The sequence below is a fragment of the Argopecten irradians genome, chromosome 6 (assembly GCF_041381155.1).
Source record: "Argopecten irradians isolate NY chromosome 6, Ai_NY, whole genome shotgun sequence".
Lineage (NCBI taxonomy): Eukaryota > Metazoa > Mollusca > Bivalvia > Pectinida > Pectinidae > Argopecten > Argopecten irradians.
Genome location: NC_091139.1, coordinates 17,718,373 through 17,736,195, shown reverse-complemented (window position 1 = coordinate 17,736,195; position 17,823 = coordinate 17,718,373). Strand labels below are relative to the sequence as shown.

General features: G+C 35.0%; 1 protein-coding gene across 2 annotated transcripts; it reads left to right on the top strand.

Annotated features, from left to right (window-relative positions):
• The first annotated feature begins 5,091 nt into the window (after positions 1–5,091).
• Positions 5,092–11,678, top strand: LOC138325198 (octopine dehydrogenase-like). Of its 2 annotated transcripts, XM_069270683.1 has the most exons (3): positions 5,092–5,331; positions 8,330–8,392; positions 9,155–11,678. In XM_069270683.1, exon 3 carries the CDS (start codon positions 9,171–9,173, stop codon positions 10,380–10,382), a length of 1,212 nt encoding a protein of 403 aa, XP_069126784.1. In that variant the 5' UTR covers positions 5,092–5,331; positions 8,330–8,392; positions 9,155–9,170; the 3' UTR covers positions 10,383–11,678. The 2 variants fall into 2 exon arrangements, with proteins under 2 accessions (XP_069126784.1, XP_069126783.1); XM_069270682.1 differs by lacking the exon at positions 8,330–8,392 and having other exon boundaries at positions 5,093–5,331.
• The last annotated feature ends 6,145 nt before the right edge of the window (positions 11,679–17,823 follow it).

Here is a 17,823-nt window from a genome sequence, read left to right as displayed (position 1 = left end):
CTCGTAAACCCACATGAAGCATATAGAAGCATGTTTTGCTTATTTTGTAACCCTTCAGTACAAACGACATTAGAAGCCTTTCAAAATTGTGCGAACGACAAAAGTAGTCAGCATGGAGCGCAAAGTCCCCAGGCATGTCAGGAATTACCAGTGGTGACTAGCAGGTTTCTTATGAAATATGTGTTCTGTAATTATTGCAACACAAAAATGTCTGATATCCCATTGCCACCGAGGATAATGTTTAAAATGTTAACTGCCGTATTCTGGAGAAAATTATTGAGGAACCCAGATATAAAGTCCAATTTTCGAAATCTATTCGGATTAATTACCACCCAAATAGTAAAGAAAGGAAAGGAACTCAACGGCACACACTTATTCGACCCAATGACAGTACGTATAAACGCATTATCGTGAAAGTTGAAAATAATTCTGTGTCTGTTACAATGTAACATAACTGAAAAATTAGTCTGATTACTTGTGGGCAACACCTGAAAATATGTCGCAGATTAAGTAAATAGATTTGCAAAAGGGAGATAACTCTTGGATCTATTTCATTGTGTTAGGAAATCATATTCCAGTTTGAAGTAAATCTAAATTTCAGTAAATCTGGTTAAAACATCAAGAATGCTACATGTATATCTTACATGGTGTATACTTATGATACATACATGTGAGAGAATCAATAAGATTTTCTATGTATGATACAGGTAATATCGATTGTCTAGGCCTGCTCTTGATAAAATGTTACTCAAAGATTTTAGCCTATTTGGATCCTGTGGCCTTGAATAAAGGTCAAAGTCATTCATTTTAACAAACTTAGTAGCCCTTAATCTCAGCGTGACAAATGCCCCAAAACAGGTCTCTAGGCATCTTGGTTATCAACAAGTTGATTAAGGGACACTTCAGTGAGATTAATTCTGTTACATTATCACAAAGCAAAATATGACATAGATATATTGTTCTACGTTCCTTATTAAACATATAAAAAGAAATATTGACGAATTTCACGACATTGTTAAGTTAAGTATTTTGACTTGTCAATAAGTTTAAACATGTACAACATGTACGCTGTACCCATAACCCGAGCCATAGTCACGCACGTTAAACAAATGTAATTACACAACCACTGAGGAGTTGAAATCATTTTTAGACAAGAACAGACATCTTGTAAGGTAAGCACACTACTGTAGGAGCGATTTGAATAGTTCTAGATAATAAATTCTTTACTAAACTGGCAAGGGCCAGGGTTCGGCATACAACATATCAGACCGCTATGTGTTATGGCGGACAGTTAGCAAGTTTGAACATTTCACATACATTTCACTACAGTGGTTTTTTTCTGACATATCACTGTAAAACCATCAAATCTTATTTCTATTAGAACTGGTTTGTTTTTGGAATTTGCGCAAATTTTAATGTACTCTAAGACTGAATTGTCCCTTAAAAGAGTTTAGCCTATTTTTAGCATGTCACGTACATGTAATTATCAGATGACATCATTAGTATGTATCTATGATGTAATAAATACTCAAGGAGTTCACCAATATCAGCACAAATCCTACTTACATTGTTGTCCTGCAATAGATAAATAAACTGATTCTGATATATAAATCATGGAATGATATCAAAGAAGTGGAAATATCATGCATATGACATCACAAGTTTTGTATCCTTACCCTGGAAATATGCATTTACATAAATAATAATGTTAAAGTCTCTGCTCTCCAAATTTCATCAAAAAGAATTCTTTATATACATAAGAAACTGATAATGATAGATAATATCAGCCTGACCGAACAGGCGAACACTCAATCGCTTCCAAATACATACTCTTTTTAAAGAACAAGAAAAGTTAATATGATCCATCGCCGACAGAGCAATACTCATCATTTAAACAGTAATTGATATCTTATCGTGTATAATATATATATATATGTCTAATTAACACAAAAAATAATAAACGATAATTTATTTTGCCTTGGTGTACGGGCAATCAGTACTTAATTCCATATAGGACATGGTACCGCAGAGTTTTTTTTTAAATTTGCAATTAGTTATTTTTCAACATTTTTATCTTGAAGTAAAATGAGAAGCTCAAACTTTTCAATGGTGGTCATGGTGTAAAATAAATGACATTTGTATGTGAAGAAAAATAGTAATTCGTCTGTTCCTGTTTTTGATTGATAAAAAATCTATTTGTCAGCGATGGAACTTCTTTAAATAGTGTTTTTACAGAGAAAATCATGAAACATGTATAACGCTATTGTTATAAGTTTCTATGTGTACAGGGCAATTGATAAATTAACAAAATTAAAATAACTGGACTTCATGCAATATGGATTGTATATTGTATGACCCCGAATAAGTTACAATCGGATGATTAAGTTTTTCTTTCAACAAGAAATCAAATTTTATTTGAATAACATTAAGCTTGCAAATATACTACGAAATTGAGCAAATAAATTAATTACCTCCCCTTTCCCTTCCCACATCCGTCAAAAACTTGTTTTCCATCCCATATTCCGTCTTTGCACATTACAGAGTTAGCTCCCTTCTGGGTAGGTATCAATTGTTAAGTCATTATTTTGTGAGCGCAATTCACGTCGTTTTCTCCAAAAAGTGTGACGTTACGCTCGCAAACATATTACGTTACAATCACTACCTACCCGCAAGGCAGATAACTCTGTAATAAGCAAATACAGAATAAGGTGGCAAAACGCAGAAATGTAGAAAGTGGTAGTTTCTGCTTCTGCTTAGCGCTCTGCATAACGGGAGTGGGACGATCGACTGGTTCGCCCGTTGTCTGTATAATGTGACCGGATTCAGTGTGTTGCTTGGTGTCTTCGGCGGCATATTTCAGTGATATAGCACTATAAAAATGGCAACAGTTTAACTATACAAGAAGACACAATATGAATATACCGCAGTCTCCCAGGACACCCACCTCGCACAACAAACACACAACACACCGCATATATGGGAGGCCGTCCTTACATGACCATAGTTGTTAATAGGACGTTAATAAATCAAACAAACAATCAAAAAAGTAATCAGTGTTTTTAAGAAATGTAACGTTCTTAACTACTGTTGTTGTTTTCTTGTGACTAATTTCACTTCTGACACCATTTGTCGCGATTCCAATAACCACAAATTCACTTAAAGTAATATTTACAATTTATTTACAACACTTCATAATATGTACAGGATGACGAAACACAGTTGATACGAAATAAAACCTATATTCCTAAGTAACTATCCTAAGTCACGATCCCAGCATCTACGCTTATTACACAAAGCTGTTCTCGCTCCGAGCGAAACAAAACTATCACAAAGTACTCATTTAGCCCCACTCCCAGAGTAAGTACTACTATAAAATCCAGTCAGAAAAGCCTAAGTCGCGCTCCCTGCGAAACACTCTTATCCAAAAGCGCACGCAATTAGTCCCAATCCCAGGGTAAGCACTCTTGTAAAATCCTGTCGAAAAGCCCAGGTTCCAGTGCCGAAGCCCTTTTTATACCCCTCATTAATAAGCTCATACATAAACATAACTACAAAATACAAATATAGAATCTACCAGCATCTAAATTAAGGAATCTAAGTAAAGATTTAATGAAATACCCTTAGACTAAATATAAGCTCATCCGAGCATCTAAATTAGGGAATCTAAGTAAAGAATTCATGATTTTTTTCCTATACTAAATATACACTCGAAACATCCAAAATGAAGCTAAATATTCTTTCCAAGCAAAGCTAAATAAAGACTCCAAGTGACCCCTAAAATAATTCTGTGAATTCCCCTAAACTAAATATATACAAAGCCATCTCTCTGAGAAGTAGGTTCCTGTACACACAGCCTCCTTATACACTAGTACCATTCCAAAACTGGACAGAACCGACCAATTTAACACCCTTTAATGAACACTTGACTCGGGTAATAAAATAATATAGACACTATGGAACTAATTTCTTACTCTTACCACCAAATGAATGAATATAATAGGAAATTTCGAATTCATCTCTTTGTCTAGTTTCCGGTTAGTAGCTGCCTATATTTGTACATATACACACTTTAGGCATCAGAAAAAAAGAAATAGTATTAGAAATAGACAATATGAATATTGATTTATTTTCACTATTTGTAACGATATTATTTTCTAATTTTTATTCATAATTATCAATATTATCGAAGTCATAGTCTGCATTAATAGCGGGTCTAGTATGGCAACCTGCAGACACGTTTTCTTATCCGTAAGGCTTAGATTTAAAGTATGGAAAGTGCTTATCTGACTTACATTAAAACAATAATTACGCTATTTCTATGGATTGAAAAGAAATAAACAGAATTCTAACATCAGAAAAAATCATAATGTAATCAACACAATAGAATGGTTCCTTCAATAAAACTTGCAGTGGATGATTACATGTTTAAAAAACAATGTATTTGTTTTTTTCTAATGAGGTTTCAGTCTCCTTAACGTGCCGTTCAACAAATAAATTTGAATGACATATGGCGGCACAGTCAATAGGATTTCAAATTTTATTTGTACAAGTGTATCCATGCAAGGATAGATTTTTTTGTTAATAATATATGATTTGATTTAGCAATTAAGCCTAATAAATCAACCAACTGATCCGTCTGTTTAATTATGCACATGTATATAAAAGGTTTATTTCATAATGATCTAATGTCATTTGAAATCGTCAAATAATAAAGAGAATGGATTATGACGCAAACACCTCATACTGGTAAATAAGGTACAAAATCTGACTAAGCATTAAAATGTATTTCAGGTACAATTTTTAACAATACTCTCCGAGAATAGGTTCCTTAATTGCCTCTGATTTAAATGCACCAATAACAAGATGAACGTGCAATCATATGTACATAAACCATTCATATGGTGAGCATCTGACGGTAGCGTGTGCTTACACTGTAAATTCGGTTAAATTGTACACCGGCATATGCACGCGTGGGGTTCCGCGTCGGGGAAGCACGAAGAGGTAAACAGTAAATAATTCACTCCTTCCACTCTCATCTACTACAATGCGTATTGTCATCAGGAGATAACGACTGGGTTCTATCTCCCCATCAGGATCGGATTGCAGCAGCAAGTCAAGCCGGTATCGTCCGTACATAAAAGGCGAAAGCATTCGAACAGAAGCTCCTGCAGGGTCCTTCTTGTCTGTCTGTGTTTAATGCGTACTGATAATGTGAAGGAGGAAGTCCAACACAGAGCGAATTTTATTTTTCAATTATATATAGATTTCGCAAAAAATATCCCTTTTGTTTGAGGATGGTGATATCCTAGGACCATTAGCTGTTTAGTAAAGGTGAGTACTTCATTTTAACTAAATTTACTTATAAAAATAGCAAATTTAAATTCGGGCTGAACACTCGTCAAAGTTGAAGTCAAACTTCATTTTGACAGATTCGTAAAAAGTTTCAGAGTTAAAGAATTCGTAACGGTAATATCGCATTAAAATTGGAATTTAAGTGTAATTAAAACTTAAGTATGTAAAATTGTATATTAGTTCAATTTCAAAGACTAAAATTTGTTTCCAATGTTCACCTTGATATTTTCGATAAATGATTAATGACTGTTGATATAATATTCGCGTTTCATAGAAAACTTAGAATCTTAAAATAGAAGTAAAGTATAATTAAAACGAGGCGCACGATGCTGTTGAGGTAACCACGGTATGCACACTACATACATTGGTGTTTGAAGAGAAGGAGGGTCGTTTGTGGCTGATAATTATACCCCATACCACACATACGACCTGTAGGGTTTGGCATGTGCTCAATAACTGAGCTTCCCATATAAACAACTAACGACGGCTTGATAGACTACATGCGTCGTTTATTATCTTACAAATTCTTGTGTCGCGTGATTGTTATATCAAGCTTTACAGCTCATTCATGTTATACGGATAGATGCATTGGACGCTATATACTAAACTCTGTCCAAAAAGGAGAACAAATATCTACATGAAATATATTCCAAATATACTTTTATTTTTAATATGAATACATTACATTTGGATTTCCAAAATAAGAAAATAATGTCATTTAAACTGATCACGTACGCTTCCTTATTTGGTTTTTTTTTCCAGTAAAAACCAAGATATACGCATGTATAATCAATTTTGTTGTGAATTGAGCATACATAGCTATATTCTGATTACATTTAACTACATATCAGATCATAGTCTACTACACTATAAAAATAGAAATAAAATTACAATAACGTTTTTTTTTATATTAAACGTAACATTGATCCGCCTACGCAACTACATTGTGTTGTAAAATTAGATTAAGAGCTTAATAGAAGCAGATATTCATTAAAGATGTTCCACCGCTGACAAGTATTTTTTCATATCGAAAACAGGAGCAGACGATTTAGTATTTTTCTTCAGTTACAAAAGTTACTTACTTTACACAATTACCACCATTGGAAAGTTTGAGCTTCTAATCTTACTTCAAGTTAAAATTTAAAAAAAAATAATTAATTGCATCCCGAAAAAAAATGCGTGGCACTATATTCTATATGGAATGAAGTACTGATTGCGCATGCACCAAAGGCAAAATAAATCATTTTATATTATTTTTTTGTGTTAAGTAGACACATATATACACAATTAAACACCAATTATTGTTCAAGTAATGAATGTAATTTATGGTCTGTCGACGGCGGAGCATCTTTTAATCTATTGTATGGAAAGCGGTTAAGTGCCACATGGAGTCTTTATGCCGTAATACTAGCTTACCAATGTCGCTTACAGCTATTACGTAAGAAAGTACTGTTAACATCGATGTAACAACTTAGCTATCTCGATACAACTACTTAACTAGCTCGGTATTACGGATTAGCATATTTTTGTCCAGCATACGTCATTGCCATTGAGTTTTGTGATTTCAATACTTTTGGATTTTTTTTTCGTTGGACTTTAAGAGAAATTGCAAACATAATTGTAAACTTAAGATCAAATGTTTTATTTGCTTAACCGATACCCTGCTCAATTGATGATTATGTTGTGTATAGTGTTGGAACGAATAGATGAAAAATTGGTATTGGTGGTTAATAAGTCATATTTCATCAATGAAATTATGTACACATTATTATATTTGGATTACATGAAACGTCACTTGTGATGAGCTATGATACATGTTAATATATCTCTGGCGACGGTAATAAAATAAAGTTAACGCTAATACAATCAGATAACACTCAGCGTACGGTATACAACACCTAGCTAACATTCAACCAGTAAATAGATAAAGGATATCCCTTGTTTCTTGATGAATACTATTTATATTCCATCGAGCAAGCTGGAAACGTTGATATTTTTCGCGAGTGAAAATCATCAATGTTTCCATCTCACGAGATGAAATATTACTGGTATTCATCACGAAACAAGCAATATTATATATATTACATTTTTCTCGCTTCCATTTACAGAAGACCATCACTACTAGTTCCACCAAAGGTTATTCCGCCATTGTATTTTTACAAAATAAAAAGTTATTTGCCCTTGAGATTATTAAGTCGTATTTTTGTGTGCATTACATCATATTTCTACTCATTAAATTTACCGTAAACCTTATATTTCACTGCGAAAAATGTAATTTTGCTGAAAGATCAACATGAACAACTGTTTAGCTGAAGTTTTGTGGGTCCACAGTTTCAGAAAACTGATTTATTTTAGTCAGTTGGAGCATATAGATATGCTTTTGATAAATAACTAGCATTATGCAAGACGATTAAAAAAAACTGTTTCCTATCAAGAGGCTTAGTCTCTATTACCGACTTACACACCTCTTTTCTGCATAGTATACTAATCAAATAGCATTAGGCGATAAATGACAACCTGGGAATTTTCGTTCATAAATCATTTACCATCGAATAATAATAATCTCAGTCATGTGTTTGTGTAAAAAAATCGTTTCCTTATCAATGGTTTACTGATGCAATATTTAACAAACAATAGTTACTTATAAATGCTGGAAAAGCTATTGCGTGAACAATTAAATTGGAATAATGTTTTGAACATTGAAACCCCTATAAGGCCTAATTAACGAAAAAAAATTGAAGATGTTTCGAATGTTATATAGTAATAACCCCGACTAAAATACAATGGGACGCTAATATGAAACCAGAAGAATCAGTAGTCTATACAATACTGATTGGTTGATCCGTTCTCATGTGTTTAAGCCAAAACTATTTTATCCTATGCAACTCTTTTTATTTAATCAACATTTACAATATGTGTTTTAGTTTTTACTTGCATTTTTCTTATCCTAATCCTAATACTAATACTTGCCTTGTAGTCTGGCCCTAAATGGCCTTAGTTATCGATGGGCCGCAAAACCTAAACAAACAAACAAACAAAGGTAAGCATTCGACACTCGTTCCTCCTCCGCCAACTGTCCCTCCCCTACACGCGTCTATGTACAGTAGGATGTGTATATTTACCAACACAGCAGTGCCCCATCTGGGATGGAGAAACAGCAGGCAGACCAAGTAGGAGGTCGCCTGTCTGACCTAATTCCGCAATTAGCGACCATATTGCTTTGTGGTTAAAATACGATCAAATAACAAACTGCAGAGAAAAGCCGATAACTTACGTATATAGAGCAGGGGTGTCGTGCTCCTACACCGTTATATCTAGCTTCTTATCCACAAGATCTTTTTCCGAAACATTAACAGTGTGTAATATGTACATGTGTGTAACGTAAACCCTTTGTCGACTAGCTACATACGATGTAGAAATATTAAAAATCACTCAATTAATGCACATTAATTGTTTCTATTGTAAATACTGATAGGCAAAAAATTGACTTTTCACTGATTGATTTTTCTAACAAGATATTTCTTTCCGCGGCTTCTAGAAAGCAAAATTTAAGCAACATATATATTTACTGACTAATCTCACATATTTGGAAATATAAGTATGAAAGGTAATTAAAAGTAGTTGAAACATATCTTTCTAATTTTTATCACTTTCCTGCTCAGTTTCGCTCTTAGTTTCACTCTACAGCTAAAACAATATCTTAATAAAAACCTCCCGATTCATACTTTTAATCGCTATCGTGAGTTTTGTGATTTCGTACATATAAGTATCTAACAGTGTATGTATCTTATTTGTGTTTCAGTAAGCCTGACTTCAGTATGCCCGGGGACGTTATATTATGTGTTTGCGGTGGTGGCAGCGGTGCCCATGCCTTGGCTGGACTAGCCGTACAGAAGGGAGTAGAAGTTCGCGTTCTGACTCTCTTCGAAGACGAGGCTAAGAAATGGAATCGTGTACTTCAAAAGGAAGAGTTAACGGTCATCATAAACGAGAATAATCGACCCCCGCGGGAAGTCAAAGCTAAACCCAAAATGGTCACAAAAGATCCCGAGGAAGCCATTCCGGAATGTGACGTGATAATATTTACTGTGCCAGCTTCCGTGCATGAAATCTACTTCAAAGCCATTGCTAAGCATATAGGCAAACGGACACTGATAGTTGGACTTCCAGGTCAGGCAGGTTTCGAATTCCAATGTCGAGACATTTTAGGCGAGAAGGCTTCTTTGATTTCAATAATGTCGTTTGAAACTTTGCCCTGGGAATGTCGATTGAGAGAATTCGGTAAACATGTGGAAATTATGGGAACTAAAATGTATCTTAGCGGTTCGTTGATACGAGGGAAGTCAGTAACCAAACCACCTCTGATGACCTTGCAGAAGTTTCTTGGAGCTCAGCCCATGTTGAGACAGTCTAAACATTTTCTTGAGACAATCATTATGTGTTACTCATTTGTTCACCCGGTTATTTTCTATGGAAAGTGGAAAGACTGGGACGGAAAAGCAGTCACCGAAGCTCCACTATTTTATCATGGAATCGACGAAGCCACTGCCGAGTTATTACAAAAATGTAGCGATGAGTGTATGGCCGTTGCCGCTGCTATACTCGAAGCGGCGCCAACCAAAGCCAACCTTAGCGACGTCAAAGATATCCATCACTGGTATATGGAAAACTACAAAAACGAAATAACCGAAGCTGACAACCTTTTCCATTCCATCACCACGAACAAGGCATACGAAGGCCTGACACATCCTATGACGGAATCAAGCGTCGGAGTGGCACCCGACTTCAGCAGTAAATATCTAACCGAGGACATCCCCATGGGGATGGTGGTGTTCCGGGGTCTCGCGGAAGTTATGGAAGTCCCAGTTCCGTACACTGATATGGTTATTGAGTGGTGCCAGGAAAAGATGGGCAAGGAGTACCTTGTCGGAGGAAAACTCACCGGGAAAGATATCCAGTCCACTCGGTGTCCACAACGATACGGGTTCACAACACTCGACGCTATTCTAACGGGAGAAAAATCAACATAAGATATATCCTATATTAGGTGAAAATCTACGTTGACAATTTTCTGAACCTATTTTAATGTATGTGGTTACATAAATGGTAATTCTAGAGCTAGGCACTATACAGACATTTGCAGGTCTACTACCATTCATAATATATGTTATATGCAAATGAGTAATGTAACAATGTTTCAACTTGTATTGAGTAAACCAGATGCAGAAGTAATTGTTCTTGTTAATGGCTAGTGGATTTTTACCTTATTGAAGTGTGAAATAGACTAAGTGGAAAAACAAGTATTTACGGGATATAATAGGAGATTTTATAAATGGTGATTGACGCTTTTAAACAAACGAAATTGCAATGTCTGAAGATATTTATTTCACTTTTTGTCGATATGTATAGTATTGTTTTATCCTTTCTATTTTGACGACCAACTCTTTAATTAACCACGAATGTAAATAGCTTCACTTGTGACGTGAAATGCTTCTGAGTGTGACCTCAGCATGTGAACATCTTTGTATCACGAATCAATTAAAATCATAAAATCAAATAGTCTCCTTTTACACAGAATTTCATCACAATTGAAAATTTCCTTATGGACTACCATCTTCCAAACGTTGCTTTTAAATTCTTAAAACAAAATTGCTCCAAATCACTCTCTATCCATTACGTAATGGTTTCATATATGCCTAAAATCCTCAATAACTTCACACAAAACAAAATGGTATCAAACTCCAATGGTATACTGACATTATGTTTTTACTAAAATTGATTAAGATTCTTTCACCAAAAACGGACATCAAACCAGGCACTTGCATATCATTATAATAATAATAACTAGTTTGATACAGCAATACGTTTTTAGTTTGCGAAATATAATTAAAACAGCGACCATTGTCTTGTTACAGAGGTGGTCACGTCCTTTAACCCCTTTTATGTCATCCATTCTACTTAATCAGCGATTCATTGATGAACATGATTGTAAAGAACATGCAATGTAATGATTTCAAAAATGATATGTCCTCTTCGTATAATTGGGACATTTCCTGTCGAGATAACAAACTTGAACTACTAAATATTAACCATCTATTTGTTAACTTTACAACATTTGACGCAATATTAGTGCAGACAACATTTTACATGTGACGTGGTGTTCGGAACCAATTCAGAGGATATTTTACATAGTATGTCAATGTTATATAAAATACTGTGGTGTTAGACTCGAGCATTCCCTAACGCTTTACTGTATTGTAACAAGTTTACGTGTATTTTGGAGACAATTTTAAATGGTTTATTAAAGAAAACAGTGTGATAATCAATTATGTGTCTAACTTGTGCTTTTTTGCATGGTTCTAAATGACCCTGGCTGTCGATGGACCGTTTAACATAAACAAATAAAAACGTCTTTTGTACAGGAATATTATACATTTTCCCTAACTTCTATATAATGCTTTCATATTGGGAAATTTAACATTAGAGTCACAATGCACTCAGGCCAATTCTTTTACATAACCAAGAAGCAAAATATGGCATGGCATAAATGCATGTTCGTCATTTCTTATGAAACATATAACATAAAATAAAGACAAAGGTGGGGTTGCAAAATCCTCCCACGTGCCGAATGGTCTAGGTACATAACTACTTTTTATGTGCTGTTTATTTATTTTGTATGTTTTAAAAAGGCATAAAGGGCCTGAAATGATGTTTTCTAAAATTACTTTGGGTATATGGCAAGGGGACCCCTTGTGTCCATCTTTTGAACATAATTTTCATATTTTAATTATTTTTGTTAATAAAAGATACTTCATTCTTTACTAAATATCCATTTATAATAATATTTACGAATTATTTTTTTACGACAAATTGATTTTGAAGCAAAAAGACCTCAATTTTTGTCAGGATAAAAATTGAGGATATTGGGTTTGCTCGAAATATTTGGCATGTTATCGATTTTGTCCACACTTTTAAACCATTTTAAAAACACGCTATAGGTATAATCTTATAAAAGATACTTTTTCAAAAAAGCTGAAATCCGGGAAAATAGCATTTTATAGGCTGAAATGTAGCAAGGGGAATTTTCTAAACAAAACAATATTTGCCCTAGTTGACCATAAATTTAAAATTGATCATAGACACCATAATAAAACAACAGTTAGTGATAGAATTTTTTGTTAACTAACATATGTACTCTAACATTATTACATTTCTATTCATGCATCTTCCCTAACAGTACAAAAAAAATCCTAACAACTAGAAATTCACCTGCAAAAAATAGAAACTTTTTCAGAAACACATATACATAGAGATCGGAAACTCGATAAATATATATTAAATTTCCGTTCCAAAATTGTGCACAAATCATATGAAAATTACAGTTTCTTATCAAAGTTATTCTCGTGTATTTCAATAGGATTAATATCTAAAAAAAATCAGCACAAACAGAGGTACATTTTTCGTTTGTAAAAATAATCGAAATGCCAATTTCTCTTATATATTTCTGCTTTCATGTAAAACAAAGAAATTCTACAATAAAAGAAAATGAAAATTACCTGCAAAAAATTGAAACTTTCCTGTAAAATAAAAGAAATTCACCTGCAAAAAATTGAAACTTTTTCAGAAACATATATACATAGAGATCGGAAACTCGATCTGTGTCTTTGCTTACGGCAAATCGACATTCGGTAACTTGGCATTTCCCATTGGCTTAATACTGTTACAGATGTAAATCTTTGAGACATGATATTACGGTTTGACATGGCCAATTTTCCTCAATAAAACATTTAATAGGATTTTGAAAGTATTAAAGTAAGCAATTTACCTGCTTTCTTAAATCAGTAGTTTTAGTAGTATAAGTTGGAATATTTTAATTTTTCGTTCCAAATTTGTGCTCAAATCATATGAAAATTACAGTTTCTTATCAAAGTTATTTTCGTGTATTTCAATAGGATTAATATCTAAGAAAACTCAGCACATACAGAGGTACATTTTTCGTTTGTGAAAATAATCGAATTGCCAATTTCTCTTATATGTTTCTGCTTTCCTGTAAAGCAAAAGAAATTCTTCAATGAAAGAAAATGAAAATTACCTGCAAAAAATTGAAACTTTCCTGTAAAATAAAAGAAATTCACCTGCAAAAAATTGAAACTTTTTCAGAAACATATATACATAGAGATCGGAAACTCGATCTGTGGTCTTTGCTTACGGCAAATCGACATTCGGTAACTTGGCATTTCCCATTGGCTTAATACTGTTACAGATGTAAATCTTTGAGACATGATATTACGGTTTGACATGGCCAATTTTCCTCAATAAAACATTTAATAGGATTTTGAAAGTATTAAAGTAAGCAATTTACCTGCTTTCTTAAATCAGTAGTTTTAGTAGTATAAGTTGGAATATTTTAATTTTTCGTTCCAAATTTGTGCTCAAATCATATGAAAATTACAGTTTCTTATCAAAGTTATTTTCGTGTATTTCAATAGGATTAATATCTAAGAAAACTCAGCACATACAGAGGTACATTTTTCGTTTGTGAAAATAATCGAATTGCCAATTTCTCTTATATGTTTCTGCTTTCCTGTAAAGCAAAAGAAATTCTACAATGAAAGGAAAAGAAACTCACCTGCAAAAAATAGAAACTTTCCTGTAAAACAAAAGAAATCCATCTGCAAAAAAATAGAATCTTTCCTGTAAAAACAAAAGAAATACTACAATAAAAGAAAAATACCTACAAGAAATAGAAAATTTCCTGAAAAGAAAAAAACTATAACCCAAATTGGTTCTCAACCAAATTAATGGCGCCTACATGAGCAGAGATACCAATCTAGTGGTCATAATGTCGGTACTGCTCCTTGCTGTCGTTGTGATTATAGTCGTTGAAAGGTCGATAAGGTACCGGCATCCTGTGAGAATAGTATGGTCCCGTCGGTGGCAGACTCGTGTTGTAAATTGGAGCTGGTCGCCTCGGCGCAGGTGTTGGTGCTGACTCTACAGGAGTAGTATCTACAACGGGAGCAGGTCCAGACGCGACCCCTGGAATAAAACCCCAATCCTCACAGGGAACCCGATGGACGGTTCGTGTCCTGTCCGTCCGGCGCAGCAGTTCGTTGATTCTAGGAACGATGCCATCCTTCCATGCATCATGAGATGCGACGCTGGGAAACATCTGGGTAACGTAGCGTTGGATGACTGCCTTTCGCGTCGGATCCAGTTCCTGTTTTCCAAGGCGCCCACCGCCATACCAGTTGTATAGATGACGTAAAGCAGTCGGCCCGAAGAGCTCCGGACACAGCTTCTTGGTCAGATGTGCAGCAAAATTACCGGCGTTGCACGACATTCGCCGCATATCCAGGAGTACCTCCATTGGTATGGTGTATTGCTCAGGAACATCCACGTCATCTACAACGAAATGAGTATCAGGCGATCTCACTGGGGTGTTTGCTGAAGCCACCACTAACCCATCTACTTTCGCCTCCATCCTGGCAATGTCACGACTAGATTCTGCTAACCGTTAATTTGTTGTATCGACCTTCTTCGATAGCACGTCGACAGCTCGGTGAAGATTGGAAACCTGTTGGGAAAGAGCATTTAGATATGACAGCACGCTGCTCGGGATACCCTGTCTTAAATGAGATGGTATTGCTGGAGTGTCGATGCTGCACTGTTCTGGTCGTCTCTCACAGGAAGAAAGTGGTTGTGATGGTCGGCATGGACTGGGCATTGGTGCTGGTGATCGTCGTCGATGTTGTAATGGTAGTTGCTAGCGTCGAGGTTGGCACATCATTGTCGTCGGAATCGAACTCAGGGGGGGGGGGGGGGGGGGGGGGGGGCAACCACATCAACAACTGTCGATAAGGGCTTTCCGGTCTTGTTCTGGTTAATGGAACACATTAACAAAATAAACATTGTGGTCCTGACAGTTCATTTCAGTATATATCTGTTAAATCTTGTGTTTTAGTAAATCGAAACTGTTCAATTTTTTTCTCTAATAATGTAGGTTTATTGCAAGGGGAAATTTTGTCCTCTCTGCTTTTTTCTTTGTTTATAGACGATTTTGATAATAGCTTTATTGAAAATGGTGCTCCTAGTTACGAGTGTCGAGAATTAAGTTGACGATCTGATATTGTTTTCTGAATCGGTTGAAGGGTTGCAAGGTCTTTTAAACAGTTTGAATACAGATGCAGATAAATGGAAACTATATGATCGAATATACTGTCGTGTAGAACGCACTTATCCTGGATATATATTGCATTCATATTGCACTTTATGCACTACTATTTTGCAATATCGGTATTGCATGCGACGTTTAATTATGTTCTTAATTTTAATTGTCCGACTCATAATTAAGACTTGCATATATCAAGACATTTTTTTGGCCCACAACAGCTACACATTATTGAACTTTTAATGCACTTGTACATGTATATCTTAGTATAATAGTGAAAACTAGGGCTTCGTTAATAACATAATTTGAATATTTTAAATGTAGAATTTCGTCGGTATCCCTTAACATTTTTCCTTCTGATTTTAATTCGGTTTGCTGAACCTTTGTATTACTACTTTTGCGTTTGTAAAGCGGCCAAAACAAGTTCCGGTCTAACTCAATTGAGGTATCAATTTCAGTAAATTGAGATTTCATATACAATTCAAAACACTTACGCAATGTACGTCTAAATTTTCTTTTACAATTTTATTATCAGCGAATGATCGACACTCTCTACGTTTTCCGGATTGTATCCAGGTATGCCGTTTTTGCAGGATTTCATTATGTAGCAATGTTAGAGTTTCATCCCAATAAGGTTTTAAGTACTTTTTATAAACTTTTCTCTGTATATAACTATTTGCGGCTTGATTTAAGACCGCACATATATCATCATAATAATGACCTATTTTTTGAGGGTTTATATTTTCTCCCGGTACCTTCATGCAATCCAGTAAATGTTTGACATAACGTTCATAATTGCGTATTGAACCATCTTTTAAGCTTTTCTCCATTTATATCTGTTACAGTTCAATGAACTTTGTTTGGATACAATTTTAGGTAAACGTATTTAGCAGATGATGGGATGATGTTCAGACAAATTACTGTTATCGTCTAAAACCTTACAATATCGAATTTAATCTATAACATTTGATTCTATTAATATATGATCAATTGCCGTGGAATTTCCTGTTTCAGGATGAAACGTACACACTGGACCACTGCATTCAGTCCTAACATTTGCTGAAATCAAGTTGACTCTATCTAAAAAATTCTGAAAAACTCTGAACGATTGTTATCTGTAAAGTCGTATCGTTCACCACGGACTTTTACATTTAAATCGCCTATTATAAAGACTTTGCCTTTTTCGGAGTATACATTATACAAAGATTCTAAAATATCAATGTAATCGAGAAAAACATCTATAGGTCTTGACGACGCTGGCATGTATACTGAAAACCTGTATGAATATTCTCCATTTGGTGATTGTAATTCTAGACCAACAGTTCTAGGACTATCAATTGTAATTTCTTGTACATTAAGACAAGATTTATATAATACACACACACCACCTCTTATATTACACTTGTAACGGAATGGGTCTCATTCATGAACTGGTTTAGCAATACACTTATACCCGGTATCATTAAAACTATCAAAAAATGACATATGTTATTCCCTTATCCAGTGCTCCGAAAGTCCGCAAACATCAATGTCGTAGGTACTGAGACAATCCAGAAGATAAGATGTACTAGCCATGATCCCCTCACAGTTCCAGCACATAACATTACATGTAACTTGATCATTTTTAATCATTGTGCTCATTCCAGAAAACCTGTCGAGGTAGCCATGGTCTTGCATGTATTCCGGATGGCCAGAAATTTGGATCGTCGATGACGTCGGTACCATCATCTAAGACATTCAGCTGCGCTGAAGCAGTGCTTTTAAAGCGTTTTTCGAAGTAGCGGAGAAATGTAACTTTGACTCCATTGTCTTCCAAGAAGTCTCTCATTGCACTTTCAGAGGCAATGTACTTGTTTATTCCGTGAATATAATACCTCTTAACACGTTTATGTTTGGCTGGAACAAATTCTATGAATCTGTCACTCAGTTTCTTGGAAGACTGTGTAGCTGGATGGCACACAGACGAAGGGCAATGCACTTTTATTTGGGCGAAGTCAGCACACGTATTTTCGTCTTTGTGTTTGCCAGACGGTTGACGATCTCAACTCTCATTGGTAGATCAACTTGTTTCGTGACCGATGTTGCTGTCCCGTTTCGTCGATTCAGTGTGGTGTCATTGGCTGCTGTGCTGGATGAAGGGTCTTTGATTGTCACGTGAGGATATGCTCATCCCTTTCTTTCACTAGTTTTTGCACGGTCTTCTGTAGTGTTTTTATATCATTATCATGGTTTGTAATATCACTTTTCATAGAAGTTATTTCATGTCTATGTTTACATTTCATGTCATTCATTTCCACCTG